Raw genomic sequence first — 17,798 nt, 5'->3', positions numbered from 1 at the left:
GGGAAAGGCCTCCTGCCAGCTGTTTAGTTCCTCTGGGTGCATAGCAAGGAGCTTCCCGAAACATTTCCACCTTTCAGAGCTCCGTACCGTTCCCTTTTTGCCCCACCCTGGGGGCTAGCGATCTTTCGTACACTTATCTCAAGCGTTGGATTTAGCAGCTCATCCAAGATTTGAGAATTAAGGTTTCTAGTCCTTAAGAGATATAGCTGGAGGCCTCTCAGACATCCAGGAAGTAAATAAATATTTTGCGCAGTGTTGTAATGGTTGAGAGCAGCGGCTTCTAATCTGGTGAGCCGGGTTTGAGTCCCTGCTTTCCCACCTGCAGCCACTTGGGTGATATTGGGCTAGTCACACTCCTAATAGGGCTGTTCTCACAGAGCAGTCCTGTCAGACCTCTCTCTCAACCCCACTTCCCTCACAGGGTGTCTGTTGTGGTGAGAGGAAAGGGAAGGCGATTGTAAACAGCTTTGAGACTCATTTGGGTAGTAAAAGGGTGGGTGTATAAAAACTAAATTTTCTTCATTTGACTCCCTCCCCATCATTGTCTGTTGTTATCTGGCTTATGGTCATATTGCAGGATGAAAAGATGGAGAAGAACATGGATTCATGCATTCATGAACGATTTAAGACATCTTTTCTCGTCAAACTCATATTTGTGGGGTTATTGGGGGGAGATTCTACCATGTTGGGGACCCCCACCCTACAAGTTTCTTGTGAAATCTGGTTGTGGACAGCCCTTATTGGCTAACGCTTGTGTTGTCACTCATTCCGTGCCCCTCAAATCCCTGAAGACTCCCCCCTGTTTTTATTCCCAATGAAATTCAGTGAATAAACACAGAGTAGCGTTTTGTATTGATTGTTTTTTAAAAGCAGGGAATCCATCATGAATTCTGGAGAAGGGAAAAATGGTGGCTCAGATAACATTGAATTTTGTAGATTCTCAGACACACGCCATGGCTTAGAGAAGCCAAGTTCACACTGCGAGCGAAGAATTTTTAATGTTTTTTTTTTTTAGCATCTAGTTTGTCTCCATCCTTTAAGATTCAGCCTCATTCACACATTTATGTTGCTTGTAACAGCAAAATGGTCCGTTGAGAGGGGTATGGACCGGTGTGCAGTTTGGAATTATTGCAATCTTTGGATTTGACAGCTAGTCCGAGATTTGACAATTTGAGAATTGAGGTTTCTAGCCCTTAAGAGAGGTACCTCTCTGACATTCAGGAGGGACTGGCCTAGCCTAGAGTTTTAGAGGATAAGAAGTATTTATTTCCTTACTTCATTTAGACCCCACCTTTCTGTCCAACGGGGACCCAAGGTGGTTCCATTTTATCCTCACAACAACCCTGCAGGGTAGGTCAGGCTGATAACGTGACTGGCCCAAGGTCACCCATCAGGCTTCCATGGCAGTGTGGGGATTCGAACCTGGAGTCTCCCAGATCCTAGTCCAGCCTCACCTACCTCACAAGCAGAGGAGGAGTAGGCAATAGTAAGCCACTTTGAGGCTCCTTTGGGTAGCTAAAAGCAGGTAACAACAACAACAAAAACAGCTTTGAAAAGGTTGGAAATCCTGGCTTAACAGCCACTGTTGAATGCAGCCATTTTTTAATTGCAAGCCTCACATCTGCGGACCTAATTTCTCCCTTTTCCAGACGAAGAAGAAGCACTCAACTCTATTATGAAGGACTTGGCTGCCCTGGGCAAATGTGGAGGCTTCTTGGACAGCCACAGAAACAAGAGCCACATCCACTCCAGCAAGCAGGTGAGTCTCTTCCAGGTGTTTCCCTCTGTGGGGCTCAGGCACAAGGTGCAGAACTTAAAACCTTTTGGAAGTTGTTCTGGGTTGCAGACTATCACTTAGGCCTCAGGGAGGCTTACAGGAAGTTCTGACAATAGAGTTTTAGGGGATTCCTAGAGCTACCCGGAAGTGACAATTGGTGGCTCTAGCCGTCGCCAGGAACTCTATGGTATTTTTAAAATACATCTTTAAAAGTAGTTTTTAATTTTTCTCTCAGGACACTGCCCCACCACAACCCTCCTGCTGGTTGACAGCCACTTTCCCTTAGGGTGGCCAGCTCCGGATCCTGCAGATTTTGGGGTTCGGGGATTCCTACCCTTCCCCCCTCGAGAGGGTATATTTGCATGTATACATCCATTAAATGCAAAATAAGGCCTTGGGTGCTTACAGGAAGTTCTAACAATAGAGTTCTGGGGGAATCCTAGAGTTACCAGACATTACATTAGTGGTGATGTTAGTGATTCCTCTAGGGTGGGGTTGGGCAGCCCTATCACCTGTGTTGCCACCTGGTTGCCCTGCCACCGCCCCCTGCAGCCCTTAACTCTGTGAGCACGCAGAAGGCCCCGGGTTCAGTGCTTTTTCGGGAGAGCTTTGGTTTTCAGCCCTCCTGGAAGTCTCTGTTCTTGCCCAGGGATGGAATTTCTTCACCGTTTAACAAGACGTTCTGGCCTGGCCGGCGTCTCTGAGGACATTTCTAATTGCCTTGTGTACCAGCAAGGAGGCCGGCCGTGCACCAACCTCTGCTGTTCTTTGGCAAGGCCTTCCTACGCTCACAACAGACGCTGTTTATCCTCCCATGATGTCGCCACTGCCAAGAAGATTATTGGCCTACAGATTGCTGGCCAAGGAAGGGATCCTGCATGTTCAGAGTAGCCCCCTTGCTCTGCACGAAGCTGCCTCCTGCTGAATTAGACCCTTACTCCATCAAGGTCAGCGATGTCTCCCAAGGCTGACAACGGCTCACCCGGGTCTTAGGCAGAGGGACATTCCCATCAGTTACTGCCTGGACCTTGAACTGGAGGTGCTGGGGATTGAACCTGGGACCTTCTGCATGCCAAGCAGAGGCTCTGTCACTGAACCACAGTCCCTGCTCTCTAGCTAGATTGGAGTCCAGTCGCACCTTAGACACCTCAGCTGCATAGCTCTTGAGTGTGGATCATGCCACATGAAGGGGCTTTTCCATGCACACATGTAACCAAATCATCTCCAGGAAGCTGGCGGATCGGTGGGGGGGAATGCCTGCCCTCCGCTTGCGTGATTATCTTTCTTTCCCCCAAAATTCCCCTTGTAAGATTGAGCCATTGCTTCCTCTTGTTCTCTTTCTTCCCCGTCTTTTAAAAAGGTGGAATTCTCCTTTGTTTCTCCTTCATTTCTCTTTTGTGTCCTTTTGCAATCGCAGCCCCTGCACTTGTTTTATATTACTCACCACAAGGTGGCGCTCTAGCAGGGAAGCTGTTTTCCTCTGGGCATCTACAAAGTGGAATTCTAAACTACTGCAGCACCTCCCTCTCTGCCCCTCCCTTTCAAAGTCCTCTGTGATCAAAATGGAATCGATTAGACCCAAAATCCCTTTTAAAAGGGGGGAGCAGAGAGGGTTTCTTGGATTACGGGGAGAAATTGGGCAAAGGGGAATGAAAACCGTTCCTTTGAACAAGACTCTGCCCCGTTTTCCGTTTGCTCTCCCCTCCTTCCCTGCAAAAAGACGATCTGTGGGCCCCATTTTCCAAGCCCTGTTTTTATCTGGACGCCGGAGAGGAGGGGCAGGGGAGGCCGGCCCAGGCGTTGGGGAGCATCTGGCCCGCCCGCCTCTCTGCTCGCCTGCCAAGAGGTCTGTTTCCTTTGGCCCCCGGCCCGTGGAAGCCTCTGTTGTTGTTATTGTTCGGGCCAGAGCAGAAGGATGCAGTCATTCCTTTTTTCCCCTCTTCGATTTCCAGCAACAAGTTGTTCCTAAACAGAGTTGTTCTGATCAGCGAAAAACCCTGGCATTGTGTCTCGGGGGTGGGTGGGGGGCAGGTGGGCATTCTCCCTCCCCCCTTTCTCTCCCTCTCTCTGTCTCCCTCTCTCAAAATCCTCATGCTCCTCACTATACTTTTCGGATTTCTGCAGCTAGCAAATCACCTTCGTCTTCAGAATATAATATCCACTCGCTTTTTGCAAACTATTCAAGACAGAGTTCTTTTTGCACAAGCAAATAATTCTGTGCTGCGACAGACCGGCCAGGAAAGCGGGATGGGTCAAGGGGACAGGGAACGTGGCGTGTGCCGGCAGCCCTCAGGATTTTCAGTGCAAGTTTACTTGGCCTGGTGACCCATCCAAGGCTGCTCCAGGGTGAGGGCAGTGCCCTAGGCCAGGGGTGATCTGTGGCTCTCCTGATACTCATGGACTACAATGCCCATGAACCCCTGCTAGGACTGCTTCGTCAGAACAGCTGTAACAGGACTGTGACTAGCCTTGCGGCTGATCTGGCCGTGGCAGGGGGAATGCAGAACAGAGTCAGGCCCATAGAGAAGTGTCTGTAGCCGCTACTTTGATTACTGCAGGGGTAGTCAAACTGCGGCCCTCCAGATGTCCATGGACTACAATTCCCAGGAGCCCCTGCCAGCATTTGCTGGCAGGGGGCTCCTGGGAATTGTAGTCCATGGACATCTGGAGGGCCGCAGTTTGACTACCCCTGGATTACTGTCACCATCTCACACCTATTTGCCTGGCGAGCCACCAACACAGCTCAACGTGGAGGGAAAGAACTGGGGGCTTTAGAGCCCGTGTGGGGCGGTGGGCACACAGAGGTGAGAGGCAGCGAGTTCTGCCACCCCGCAACGCCTGTAATGTGCGTTTCACGGACGTTTTTGAAGCCGAACAAGGGAGCTGCGGGAATCGCTCACGTAGTTTCTCCGTTAAACAATCCCTCTTTGGCTATTTCGGTTGGGAGGATGGAAACTGCAGATCACTCTGTGGTGTAATGCTCCAGCGAAAGATAAGGAGTGTTTTCAGGAAGGGACGACACTCCAGCTCCTCTAGGAATTCTCCGTTTCTGATGCAGGCCGTGGGGCTAATCTTTCCAAGCCGTGCTCGCTTCAGGATAGCAAGGGTGTGTGTGTGTGTGTGTGTGTATGTGTGTATGTGCGTGTTTGTGTGTGCGTTTTCCATTCCGAAAGGAAGGGAGGGGGAAAGATGAGATTGTAATTTATTTTGTGTGTGTGTGTTTCTTTTTTAAAACGGCACATCTATTAATAGTGGCCAAGAGCGGGCAGCCTCTCATCCAGAGGACCGGGTTTGAGTCCTCGCTCCTCCATATGCAGCCAGCTGGGCGACCTTGAGCCTGTCACAGTTCTCTCAGAGCTCTCTCTGCCCCACCTACCTCTCAGGGTTTCTGTGGTGGGGAGAGGAAGGGAATTGTAGAGCGTTTTGAGACTTCTCCGGGTAGTGAACAGCAGGGTACATAAAACCAACTTGTCTGTAAGAGCCGTATGCAGGTACCACAGCCCAGTTCTTTTGCGGGCCGTTCTGGTATTGCAGGATCCATGCTGGGCTTGGTTCTCGTCCGGACTTTGAAGCCCACTGGATAATCTCGGGCTAGTTGCTGCCTCTCTCACTCCCTCTCTTCGGGGCTTCCCTTGCAGGGTTGTTGTTAGGATCAAAGTAAGGGAGAGGCGCATGGTATATCCTCAGCTCCCCAGAGAAAGGGCAGGATAAAAAGAACAATCCCATACATAATATCAGGAGGGCAGCCACGTTGGGCGAAGGAAGGCAGCATAATATAGTCTGATCTTGGAAGCTAAGAACAGTCGGTACTTGGATGGGTGACCACCAAGGAAGGCTCTGTAGAAGAAGGCCATGACCAACCCCTTCTGCTTTTCCCTTGCCTTGAAAGCCCCTTGCTGGGGTCACCATAAGCCTTGGATGGGCGACCACCAAGGAAGGCTCTGCAGAGGAAGGCCATGGCCAACCCCCTCTGCTTTTCCCTTGCCTTGAAAGCCCCTTGCTGGGGTCACCATAAGCCTTGGATGGGCGACCACCAAGGAAGGCTCTGCAGAGGAAGGCCATGGCTAACCCCCTCTGCTTTTCCCTTGCCTTGAAAGCCCCTTGCTGGGGTCACCATAAGCCTTGGATGGGCGACCACCAAGGAAGGCTCTGCAGAGGAAGGCCATGGCCAGCCCCCTCTGCTTCTCCCTTGCCTTGAAATTCCTTTGCTGAGGTTGCTGAAAGTTTTGAATTCTCCTTGCAGGATTGGCTGCTTGGCTAGCTCTTTCGGGCAGCCTGGCCTTGTTTTTAGCAGGGAGTAGGGGAATTGCACCCCCCTATTGCTGAGGCTATGAGGGCTGAGCATGCTCACAGGAGAGGGGGCATTTGAACTCGGTGCTTCCTGAGCTCCTTCTCAGAGCCCCTGCGCTGTAGCCGGTTCTGGAGCTAATTTCTTTTCTCTCTCTTTTCCCAGTTGCGCAATGCCAGGATCAAGTTTGAACATGACGGCGAGAAAAGGTAAAACCCTGGAGTGCACACATTAAAAAATGTAGGATGTTTCAGATTCTCATATTTTGAACCCCCAAAAATTTGGGATTCGGGGGGGGGGGAGATTTCCTTTATTGCTGTGGTGTATTGAGAGTCAGTGTGGCGGACTGTAATCTGGAGAGGCGGGTTTAGTTCTCCACTCCTCCACAAGCAGCCAGCTGTGGGACCTTGGGCTAGTCACAGCTCTCTTAGTTCTTGCAGAGCAGTTCTCTCAGAGCTCTCTCAGCCCCACCTGCCTCAAGGGTGTCTGTGGTGGGGAGAGAGAAAGGGAAAAGTGTTTGCAAGCTACTTTAGAGCTCCTTTGGATCGTGAAAGGCCGGGTATAAAAAAAAAACACGTCTTCTTCCTCCTCTTGGTATTCCTAAATTATTTTGGCTCTATTATTCCTTCTGGGAATCTATCTGGGGGTATCCAGCGGTCCTGAAGGGGGCTGTTTTTTGAGGTATAGGCACCGCAATATCAGCATAGCTTTTGGTGCATCTCTTCAAACGATCTCCCAAGTTTCAAAAAGATTGGACTAGGGGGTCCAATTCTATGGGTCCTGAAATAAGGTGCCCCCATCTGCCATTGTTCCCAACGGTGGGAAGAAAACAACAAAAGAACAAGACTGGCATGTCCGTCCAAAGGGGCGGCCATTTTGTGTGGTGCTGTGTCAGAATTCCGAATGTGCCCCCAGGCACCAAAGATTGGGGACCCCTGTGCTATAGGGAGGGGGGGTGCTGGGTCGTTAAGTACCGAATGGGCCTGGGAACCCCAGAGCGTGGGCCCGTGTCTGGTTTCTGCTTCCCCGCACGCGAGTGGCTGTCCCTTCTTCAGCGGAGAGTTTAAGACAAGAACTTTTCCCGACTGTTTTTCCAGGATCATCCAGTTCCAGAGGCCGGTCAAGTTTAAAGAAGTTCTGCAGAAAGTCATGGACGCTTTTGGACAGATGATGGATTTGCACTACGCCAACAACGAGGTACGTTGTCGCCTGGAGCGGCCTCCCTCAAAGTCATTCTTGTCTGCATTGACTTCCCAGAATTTGTTATTTTGTCCTCCTCTTCTATTGGGTCTTTGAAGCTGGAGATGCCGGGGATTGAACCTGGGACCTTCTGCATGTCCAGCAGAGGCTCTGCCACTGAGCCACCATTGCCCCCCCTTATTTATTTATTTACTTGCTCACTTGGAAGAAGTTACTTTATAAGCTGGTGTGGTGTAGTGGACAGTGTGTTAGGAGACAAATCCCCACTCTGCTATAATGCTCACGTTCCTCGTTCTGTTGTTAAAACACAAACCACAAGTTTGCCTTGGAACAGTGCAAGAAGGAAAAGGGAAGTTTACCCTTTCACCCTCCACTTTCTTTTGCTGCTTGAAACCTGGTGTCCTGCGTCCTCATTGGCATTTGTGTGGGCATGCAGTTTTAAAGGAATCAGCTTTTCTTTACAGCGCTAGTAATTAAGCAGGAAACCTGGTTTTGAGTAATAACATCAAATGGAGGTTGAAGGGTTAATCCTCCAGTCTCCCGCGCACAGCCCCGAGGCAAATCGAAGCTGCATAGCCGGAAAGAATTTATACCAGTCCTTCTTTCTCTCATCCTAATCTTAATTTAGAGAGCTGGTTCAAGGACAAAACATTTAGGGAGAACCAAGTACTCTTCTCTGAGTTCACTAGAGCAGGGGTAGTCAACCTGTGGTCCTCCAGATGTCCATGGATTACAATTCCCATGAGCCCCTGCCAGCAAATGCATCTGTAGTCCATGGACATCTGGAGGACCACAGGTTGACTACCTCTGCACTAGAGCAGGGGTAGTCAAACTGCGGCCCTCCAGATGTCCATGGACTACAATTCCCAGGAGCCCCTGCCAGCGAATGCAGGAGCCCCTTCAGGACTAACAAGATTTGAGTCAGGGGAGGCGCGTTCATGAGTCGCTGCTCACTTCTTCAAAGGTCTGGAGTGAGGAGTGACTCCTGAACGCTCCTCCCCTGCCACAAATTGTGTTAGCCTTGAAGGTGCCACCACACTCCTGCTCTTTCCTGTTTCTTTGGAAAGGCGGACATGAAGTTTCCAAGCCGTCTCGGCCTCTCTGAAATCTTGCGTCTGTCTTCGCTCTCTCTCGGGTTCAGGGCTCCAGAACCTTTGGCTGAGTTCAGGGACTCTCGAAGCGATGAGTCAGCAGTCGGCAGAACAAAACAAAACAAATATGTCCTCCTTTCCCTCGCAGCGAGCGCCCCTGGCTCGCACTTCAGTTTACCGGCAGCAGGAAAATTTCGGCCTGCTTCCTGAGCCGGGGCCCGGCCAACTCCATCTTGGGTTTACGTGGGTCTATATTTAGGCTGGTGCCTGGTAGAGAACGTCCGCGGGCACGGCAGCCCAGTTGGCAGACGGAACCCCAAACTGGCCTGCCAGATTCAGGCTGCTGGCAAAAGCCAAATTAAACGGTGCGCAGAAGGCAACTGCAGCCCAGCATCTTGGACCAAGAGGAGACTATTAAACTCAGGAGCCTGCAGGGCATTTTTATCCCGAGCAGGAAAAGATATTTGGATGGGTTGTGTGGATCTGAGGGGGGATGCAGGGGGAGTGCCTGGAGAGGAGGCCCTGGGATCGCTCCCAAGAGGTCAGACCCAAATTCCAGGACAGAACAAGACTAGTGAAAACATCCAAGTACAAAGTGTAAGACCTGGCTGGGTGGAGAGAAACATGTGCAGCATTATCATGGAAGCTGTAGTGGTTAAGAGCGGCGAGCCGGGTTTGATTCCCCGCTCCTCCACCTGCAGCCAGCTGGGTGACCTGGGGCACGTTACAGTTCTGTCAGAGCTCTTCTCACAGAGCAGTTCTGTCAGAGCTCTCTCAGCCCCACCTACTTCACAGAGCGTCTGCTGCGGGGAGAGGAAGGAAAGGCAATCATGAGCCGCTCTGAGACTCCTTCTGGTAGAGAAAAGCGAGGCATAAGCACCAACTCTTCTTCTTTATGGGAACGGGGGCGTCCCCGAAGGACAAAAAGGCCATGGGGTTTAGTTCCTCACCATAATCCATGTGGGGTGTTTGGTTTGCAGTAGAATTTGGAATTGGGAATGATTGAATTTTATAGCCCCACCGGCGAACTGTCGGAGCATTTACTCTTATCTTTGTATGGATAATCCATTTTATTATTTTTACAGTTTAAACTATGTACGAACGGGCTTTTATGATGTTATTTAACTGCCCGAGTCTGCTAGCAGGGAAGGTCAGTCTAGAAATCAAACAAAATAAATAAATAAACACATAGAACAGCTAGATTCGAGTCTAGCAGCACCTTAAAGTCCCTGCAAAATTTTGGGGATATATGTTTCGGAGAGTCAGAGCTACCTTTGCCGGTGATTGGAGAAGACAGCTTTGAGTCAGGACAGCTTATACCCCCCTAATCTTGTGGCCCTCTAAAGCAAGGGTTAGTCAAATTGCAGCCCTCCAGATATCCATGGACTACAATTCCCATGAGCCCCTGCCAGCATTCGCTGGCAGGGGCTCATGGGAATTGTAGTCCACGTCGCATCTGCATTTGAAATTCTGCATCCTCGTCTGTTCCCCACGCTGCTAGGGAGCGTGTTTTTTATTCTTCTCACGCAGGTCTCCCCTGCGGCCGAATGAGCGATACTTGGTGCTTTTTCGTTTGCAGGCTGCTGTTTTGATAACTTTATTCAGTCCCTCTCGGGGGGGGGGGGGAAGGCTGGAAGGAAAGGCGAGATCCCCCAGATGTTTGCTCTCTGCGGTCTGAGGTTCCCTTACGCCGTCCCGGGTTCGATGCCGGCCGTTCCCAAGCCCCTGCAGGTTTTGCCGTTTCCTCTCCTTGCTCTTGTTTGCAACTGAGATACATCGTCAGTGTTTGTTCAACCTTTCCCCAGCTCCTGATCCCTCTGAAATCGCAGGAAGACTTGGACCGGGCTGTGGAACACTTGGACCTCAGCCCTTCCCTCAAGAGCCTGCGGGTGTTTGTGAAAACTCCAAGGAAAACAAATGTGAGCAGCTGGCTTCTCTTTCCGATTCATTCGTGCACGGTGCAAAATGGGGCACTCTGGTCTCCAGGAGTCGGAACGCTCCGGTGCCCTGTCTGTGCATCGGAGGGTCAGGTTTTTGGGGAGGGTGACCCCTAGGAATTGGGCATTTCAGGTTCTTTTTCTCTTTTCTTTTTTAAACCACTCTGCTTAATTTTGGACTCCTTGCTTTCATGCTGCTGTTAGAATGGCCGCTGCATCTCGTGAAGGTACCGGTCAGCAACTGGAAGCCTTCAGGCTGAGCCTTAGGGGAGGGCGGTCTAGAAATTCCAAAAATGAAATGAAATAAATAAACCATCTGTCCCCTGGAGGAAAGGCCGAAGAGTCTGGGACTTTTCCGTTCAGGGAAGATTAAGGGAAGACGTGAGAAAGGTTTATCAAAGTACACACGGGGTGGAGGGAGTTGACCAAGAGAATCCCCCCCCACACACCCACCAGTCTCCTAAAACACTAGAAATCAGGGGCATCCAGTGAAGATGAGGGGCCAACAGACTCAAGACAAAGGGAAATGCTTCTTTCCTCCATTAATGATTAAAATGTGGAATCTTCTGCCAGGGGATGTCATGACGACCAAAGACTTAGGCAGCTTTAAAAGGGGATTAGAGAGATTCATGGAAGATAGTCTGTCAGTGGCTACTGGCCATAGTGACTATGGGGAGCCTCCATGTTCAGAGGCAGTCAACCTCTGAAACTGAATGCCAGGAGGGAACATCAGGGGAAGGCCTCTGAGACCTTTTGTTGGCCCTCTTAGGGTGGCGAAGTCTCCCCAAGTTTGCAATTCCCAGTGTTGCTTTAAACAAAAAAACTTATCAAGCATGTGGAAGGCAATGTTGGATCAGGACCGTAGATCAAAGAGAAAAGTTTTTTTTTTAATGTACCTTTCCCAATTAAAATCAGCCTTGTTGGGAGCCCCAGAGGGCCTGGGAGAGGCCACTGCAGGAAGTCCAGAGGGCCTGAACCCTCCATCTGTGCAGGCGGCCCGGTCCCACCAACCCTCCCTTTACCGTGGAGGAGCGATAGGATTGTGAGAGTCCTGCACAGTGCAAGGGGTTGGACTAGATGAGCCAGGAGGTCCCTTCCAACTCTATCATTCTATGATTCTGTGTCATTTCCAGCCCCTGCAGCCCAACAACAGCAAGCAGCACGAGATGAGGATATCCAAGTCGATGGGCGATATCATGGGGTCCCTGTACAAAGACGCAGAGAGGACGCGGAAGCACTCCACAGGTCAGTGAAAGTCGGGGTGCTGGCCCACCGGGGGGGGGGGGGCGACGACTCATTCTATCCAGGGCCACTTCGGCCCAACGACAGCCATCCTTGCCTGTCTGGACATAGAAGGGACACTTTGGCTTCCTTTCTATAAGAGCCCCCACTTCCCACTCGTGACCTGTGACCTCCTGCCCCCAAGTCCGTCTTACCCAGTATGAGAGCCAGTGTGGTGTAGTGGTTAGGAGTGGCAGCCTCTGATCTGGAGAACAGGGTTGGATTCCCCGCTCCTCCTCCATGTGCAGCCCCATGAAGCTCTCAGCCTCACCTACCCCTGTTGTGGGGAGAGGAAAGGGAAGGTGATTGGAAGCCGCTTTGAGCCTCCTTCGGGTAGAGAGAAGCGGCATCTAAAACCAACTCTTCTTCAGTAATATCAGGGCTCTCTCAGCCTCCCCTCCCTCACAGGGTGTCTGTTGTGGGGAGAGGAAAGGGAAGGAGACTGTAAGCCACTTTGAGCCTCCTTTGGATAGAGAAAAGCGGCATATAAGAACCAACTCTTCTTCTTCTTCTTCAGTAATCTCAGGGCTCTCTCAGCCTCCCCTCCCTCACAGGGTGTCTGTTGTGGGGAGAGGAAAGGGAAGGAGACTGTAAGCCACTTTGAGCCTCCTTTGGATAGAGAAAAGCGGCATATAAGAACCAACTCTTCTTCTTCTTCTTCAGTAATCTCAGGGCTCTCTCAGCCTCCCCTCCCTCACAGGGTGTCTGTTGTGGGGAGAGGGAAGGGAAGGCGACTGTGAGCCACTTGGAGACACCCGAGGCCTGCTGGCTGACCTTGAGCCAATAACTGCTCTGTCCACCATGCTGCAGTTGAGCATTCGTCCAGAACTCTGGAGGGCATTTGGAGGTTTGCGTCCGAAACAAAATGTGCTCGGCCAACTTGTACTTAAACACAGTTGTAAATGTTTGGTTTTGTTTTGTCTCGGGCTGCCAACGTATTTTCCCTTACCCGCCATCCCGGTGGAATTGAGAGTTAATTTGAGCGTGTTCTTGGCCGAAGCCGTAAGCCTCCTGTCTCCTTGGAGCGTGGGCAGCACTCAGAACAGAGTCCGTGGGAATGCTGGAAATCTGTCAGGGTTGGACGGGACAAAAATGCCACGTAGCGGGCCCATAAGTGTTTGTGTCAGGTAAAAGTTTATCTAAGGCAGGGCTCCCCAACCATTTAGAGCCCCCAGCCACCTTTGGAATGGGGACACAGAGCTACAAAATGGCCGCTGCAGGAGGTGGAGCCAGCCACAAAATGGCTGCCACGGCTTTAGATCCCCCTTGACCTTCTATCGCACAGTGAAGATCCTTGTGCAGCAGTGGTAGCTGGTTCCAAAGCAGCCTTTTAAAAAGCTGCACAGGTAATCCAATCTCCAAGGGCCAATCAGGAGCCTTGCTGGGGAAATGGCCCACCTGAACACGCACACTCTCTCTTGGAACTTGGCCAGTGCTGTGGTGGGCTGTGGAAATGGTCAGGGGTGGTCTAGCCCAAGGGGTGAGCAAACTGTGGCTCTCTGGATGTCCATGGACTACAATTACCATGATCCCCTGCCAGCAGGCTGGCAGGGGCTCATGGTAATTGTAGTCAATGGACATCCAGAGAGCTGCAGTCTGTCCACCCGTGGCCTAGCCACTGCCGTCAAATTGGGACAGCACCAGCTTCCAACCAGTTGCTTCGGAGAGCCCGTCAGCTGTGCAGCACCCTGACATTTTGGCCCAGGGAGCTCAGACACTGAGTCCCGAGTTCAAGATGACCAGCGCCCCACTGAGTGCAGCTGGCCCCCTTACGTTAGCCTCTGCCGTCAGCCGGCTTGTGGACTTCTGCAGCTGCAAAAAAACAGACCGCTCTGCCTGGCCCTCAGCCACAATAAGGTTTTCCACGGAGCCCGACCACAGCCCACCCCTCCAGGATCCGTCTTTGGATGGGGCCAGGAGCGCTAAAAATAAGGGACAGATGAGGAGCGCCAGGGACAGGACAGAAACAAGCCGGTTTGGGGAAGAGCCGATCGCAGCCAGGTCCCAAAGGGATCTGGCCGCCCGTGTCCAGCCAGCTGCACATCCTGCCCGTGAAAATTCCTTCACCATCACATAGTGGAAAGGACGACGGAAAGGACCCAGCGTGTGCCAGCAGGGCATGGCAGGCCTCGTGCTCCCTGGCTTCTTCGGAACATGATGTGCTTTCTTGTCAACCTGGGCGAGCGGAGCTCTCACCTTGTTCTGCGGCTCACGATCCCCTGGATTCTGTAAAAAGCACCGTGCCAGTCGGGGACGACTCCCTGTGTGGAGGAGCCCCGGACAGAGGGTGTCCAGCCCCTGCTGGTTGGGAAGGTCCCGAGGACGGAAGGGGAGAGACTGTGGAGGGTGGGCGTTTCAGCAGGGTCCAAAGCAGCCACTTCCTCTGCGGGAACAAGTGGCCTTTGTGATTGGGAGACGAAGTACAAATCCGGGAGATCTTCATGTTGGTAACCCGACCTGTCGCCTTTTCCCCAGGGGCGCTGAGCAGTGAGTGTTGCTGAGGACATAACGGAGCACTAGCGTAGATTCACAGCGGAGAGCTCAGTCGGAAGCTACTAGCCGTGGTGGCTGAGGGGAACCTCCACATGCAGAGGCACTAAGCCTGTGAATCCCAGAGCCACATCAGGGGAAGGCCTCAGCCTCTTGTGCTGTGTCATCGGGCTAGAAGGACCACTGCTCTGATCCAGCGGGGCTCTTCTGATGCTCTTCTCAGGGGAAGGCCTCGGCCTCTCTGTCTAATTATTGGCCCTCCAGAGGAGCAGGTGGGCCTCTGTGTGAAGGCTTGATTCTGGAGTAGATGGACCTTCCCTGGTCTGACCCAGCAGGGCTTTTCTGATGTTCTTCTCAGGGGAAGGCCCCGGCCTCTCTGCCCTGTTGTTAGTCCTACAGAGCAGGGGTAGTCAACCTGTGGTCCTCCAGATGTCCATGGACTACAATTCCCATGAGCCCCTGCCAGCATTCGCTGGCAGGGGCTCATGGGAATTGTAGTCCATGGACATCTGGAGGACCACAGGTTGACTACCCCTGCTACAGAGGAACTGGCTGGCCCCTGTGTGAGGCGGGAGGCTGGACTGGATGGACCCCTGGTCTGATCCGGCAGGGCTCTTCTTCTTAAGTCTTAGCAAATAATTGAGTGGAGGGTCACCTGCCAGCAATCCTGGGCACCAGCAGCTGCCACACCTTAGGGTCTGCAGACACAGGCTGTCTCCCCAATTCATTGCTCCCTCCCCTCCATCTCACACACACACTGCTAACCACTAGTTTTGCTTGCAAACGCTAACTGGGACTCGGCCTAGAATGGTTCTCTTCGTGTCCCCGATGGGACCCCTGCTGATCTCTCGCACCCTTCCTCAGAAGCTTCTCTCTCTCTCCGTCCCCTCCCCACCTTGCAGGCTCCCTGCACACGGGCCGGAGCTCCCCGCCCCCCGGGAGTGTCCCCGAAGAGCAGCAGCAGATCGCCCGCCAGGGCTCCTACACCAGCATCAACAGCGAAGGGGAGTTCATCCCCGAAACGATGGACCCCAATGTGAGTTTCCAAACCCCCCTCCCCAAATCCTAAATGCCACTTGGGGCTGTTTTAGGGGAGACGGCGGGCAGGTGGCCAGGCAAGAGGGACTTAGTTATTTATCACACGGCGTGTGTGTCGTGTAGCCAGATCCAAGGCTTGTCTGGCTGGCGGGCAGGAGCTGTTCAAAGGTGGCTTGCCATTCCCTGCCCCCATCTCACGACCCCGATATTCCTTGGAGGTCGACCTTCCAAGTACCAGAAAGGGCCAGCCCCTCTGAGCGTCCAGGATGTGACGGGATCACGGTAGCCTGGCCGACCCAGGTTGGAGAGGGAGGGAAGGAAGGTGTGACCCAAGCAGGGGGGCAGGGCCCGAAGGAAACGTTTTTGCGCGACACTGACTTGCCCCGGGGTGGATGCCACGGATGAGCCAGGCTAATTGTCCAGCTCTGGACTGGAAACGCCGGGTCAGCTCTTGCACAAAGAGGGCTGGCTCTTTCATTGTCTTTCTTTTCTTAAAAAGAAATGGTAACGGTGGAGTCCAGAGTTTTGGCAGGGGCCTGAGAACACAGCTGCGTGTTGTGCTTCTCGCTGCCAAAACTGTTTCTGATTTTTTTTTTAATGAGCCCCGATTATTTATTTTCTCCTCTTTTTCCCACCCTCTCTCGTAAGGTGCTGGAGTCGTTTATTAGCCCAGATAACTCGCTCTCAGGAAGCTGCCAATCTTTGGACAGATCCATAGACAGGTAGGAGCGGAAGGCGACCGTATGAAATGAGTGACGTTTAAAAACAAAATCTGTTTATAATATATCTTCCCCTGCCCTGGCTCCAAGAATCCCCGAGTTCCTGGTTGCTTCTTCTTCCTTCCCCCACCTCATCCTGCGCTGTCCTCTACAACCTTGCAAGGTAGGCTAAACAGCAAGAGAATGTTCAGCCCAGGGTCAGCAGTGCAGAGTTTTAATGTTATTCTTATATTATTGTTTTAATGCCACTTGTCTCTCCTGGCCTGGGACCTAAGACAGCTACCCATCCATCAGTGAAGCACTGTGTTAAAAGCCACAAAAAGACGTGATACAAAACAAACTTTTGGAATTAGTAAAAGATTTGCTACATGTCGGCACATTCTCATTCCTCGTGAAAGTTTTGATTCCCTTGGCACTGTTCCGTTTACAGTCCTTTCCTCCCTCTAAGCGCTCTGGAAGCCGTTTGTTTCATGTGGTTTGACTTAACTTATGCTGAATAATAACAAACACACATAATTCCCCCCTCTCTGTGTGATAAGGGCCCGGCCCTTTCATCGTTCCTGACTCCCCAACTTCAGTAGATGTGGGTGGGCAGAGATGTCATTGAGAAGGCAAAGGAAGAGGGGAATGAAGCCCGTATTTTGATGAAATACGGTTTAAACTGAAACAACCAGATTGCCATTAGGAAAAGGAGACCCAACCTGGCTCCAGAGGGTGTCTGTGGCATTTCTCCCCTTGCCTTAGTGGACTCTGCTGCAAACTACGGAACTGCTTATCTTGTGGTTTCTGTACCTGGGAGGGGGCAGAGCGTGCACACTCATTCCTGCCTGAAACCGCATCCTGTCCCCCACCCCTTGTCTTCTTCAAGACTGCCTGTTGACGCTGGTGGTGATGTCATTTCTGGTGGACATGCAACTTCTGGGGGTGTAGCAGGGGGGCGTGGCCAGCTGACATCACTTCCAGGGCTCCTCGGAGCCTGAAAAATGATTCCAGGGGCTCCTCCAAGCTCAAAAGGCTGTCCCAAAATCTCAGCAATTAGGACAATACTTCCTTGTTCCTGAATAGCTGCAGCAAAGGATTCTGGGAGAGGGTAGGAGGGGTATCTTAATGAGAAGCAGAAAAGTTCTTCTCCTTTATTTAATCTCCAAATACGGGGCAGCCCTAATCGTCCTTAAAGGCCTGATCTGAGTCTCTGCAGTAGACATTCAGTACTATCTCCGGGTAGTCAATCTGCAGGAGAAGAGCTGGATTCAAACCCAGTAGCGACTTAAGATCCTCTGTTGTTCTGCTAAACGCAGCATCTAGCAGTGGGCGATGCGCTCTGCCTCGTGGCTCTAAAATTAAAATTAAATCTAGTGACGTCAATTGCAGAAGTCCCAACCAGACGGAAAGATGACTTGAGTGGTCAGAGTCAAAATAGCAGCCAAGATAAAACCAAAATCAGGAGATAAATGAGATAAAGTAAAAAAAAATGAGGCCGCCGCAGAGTGGGGGAAAGGACAGAAAAGGGGCAACCAAGATGATTCGGGGGTGGGGGCACCTTTCCTAGGAGGAAAAGCTGAAGCGCTGGTACTTTTCAGTTGAGAAAAGGGATGACTAAGAGGGGAAATGATAGAGGTGTGCAGAATTACGTGTGAGGTGGAGAGAGCTGATAAAGAGAAAAATTTCCCCTCCTCTAAAAGACCGGAACTCAAGGGCATCCAGTGAAGCTGATGGGCAGTAGGTTCAGGATGGAAACAAGGAAATGCCACTTTACACAGAGACTGATGCAAATATGGCGTTCATTGCCAGAGGATGCAGTGATGGCCACAGGGAAAATAGCTGAAAAAGAGGTTTAAATAGATTCATGGAATTGAAGTCCATTGACATTTCCTGGCCATGGTGACTGAGGGGAGCCTTCACATTCAGTAAATCTCAGCATGCTGGCAGGGGCTCCTGGGAATTGTAGTCCATGGAGCCACAGTTTGGCCACCCCTG

General features: G+C 51.6%; 1 protein-coding gene across 3 annotated transcripts in view; it reads left to right on the top strand.

Moving 5' to 3' along the window:
• The window catches only part of LOC143820236 (mitogen-activated protein kinase kinase kinase 3-like), a 70,878-nt gene that overhangs the window by 41,048 nt on the left and 12,032 nt on the right, over positions 1 to 17,798 (top strand). For all 3 annotated transcript variants that reach the window (XM_077302792.1, XM_077302791.1, XM_077302793.1), the window contains exons 3-9: positions 1,650 to 1,759; positions 6,231 to 6,274; positions 7,163 to 7,262; positions 10,162 to 10,275; positions 11,427 to 11,538; positions 14,967 to 15,100; positions 15,751 to 15,824. In XM_077302792.1, coding sequence (XP_077158907.1) covers positions 1,650 to 1,759; positions 6,231 to 6,274; positions 7,163 to 7,262; positions 10,162 to 10,275; positions 11,427 to 11,538; positions 14,967 to 15,100; positions 15,751 to 15,824 — 688 coding nt within the window. The remainder of the gene's footprint in view (positions 1 to 1,649; positions 1,760 to 6,230; positions 6,275 to 7,162; positions 7,263 to 10,161; positions 10,276 to 11,426; positions 11,539 to 14,966; positions 15,101 to 15,750; positions 15,825 to 17,798) is intronic.

The sequence above is a fragment of the Paroedura picta genome, chromosome 11 (assembly GCF_049243985.1).
Source record: "Paroedura picta isolate Pp20150507F chromosome 11, Ppicta_v3.0, whole genome shotgun sequence".
Taxonomy (NCBI): Eukaryota; Metazoa; Chordata; class Lepidosauria; order Squamata; family Gekkonidae; genus Paroedura; species Paroedura picta.
Note: the sequence above shows the minus strand (reverse complement) of the source record. Positions and strands in the feature narration are given on the sequence as shown.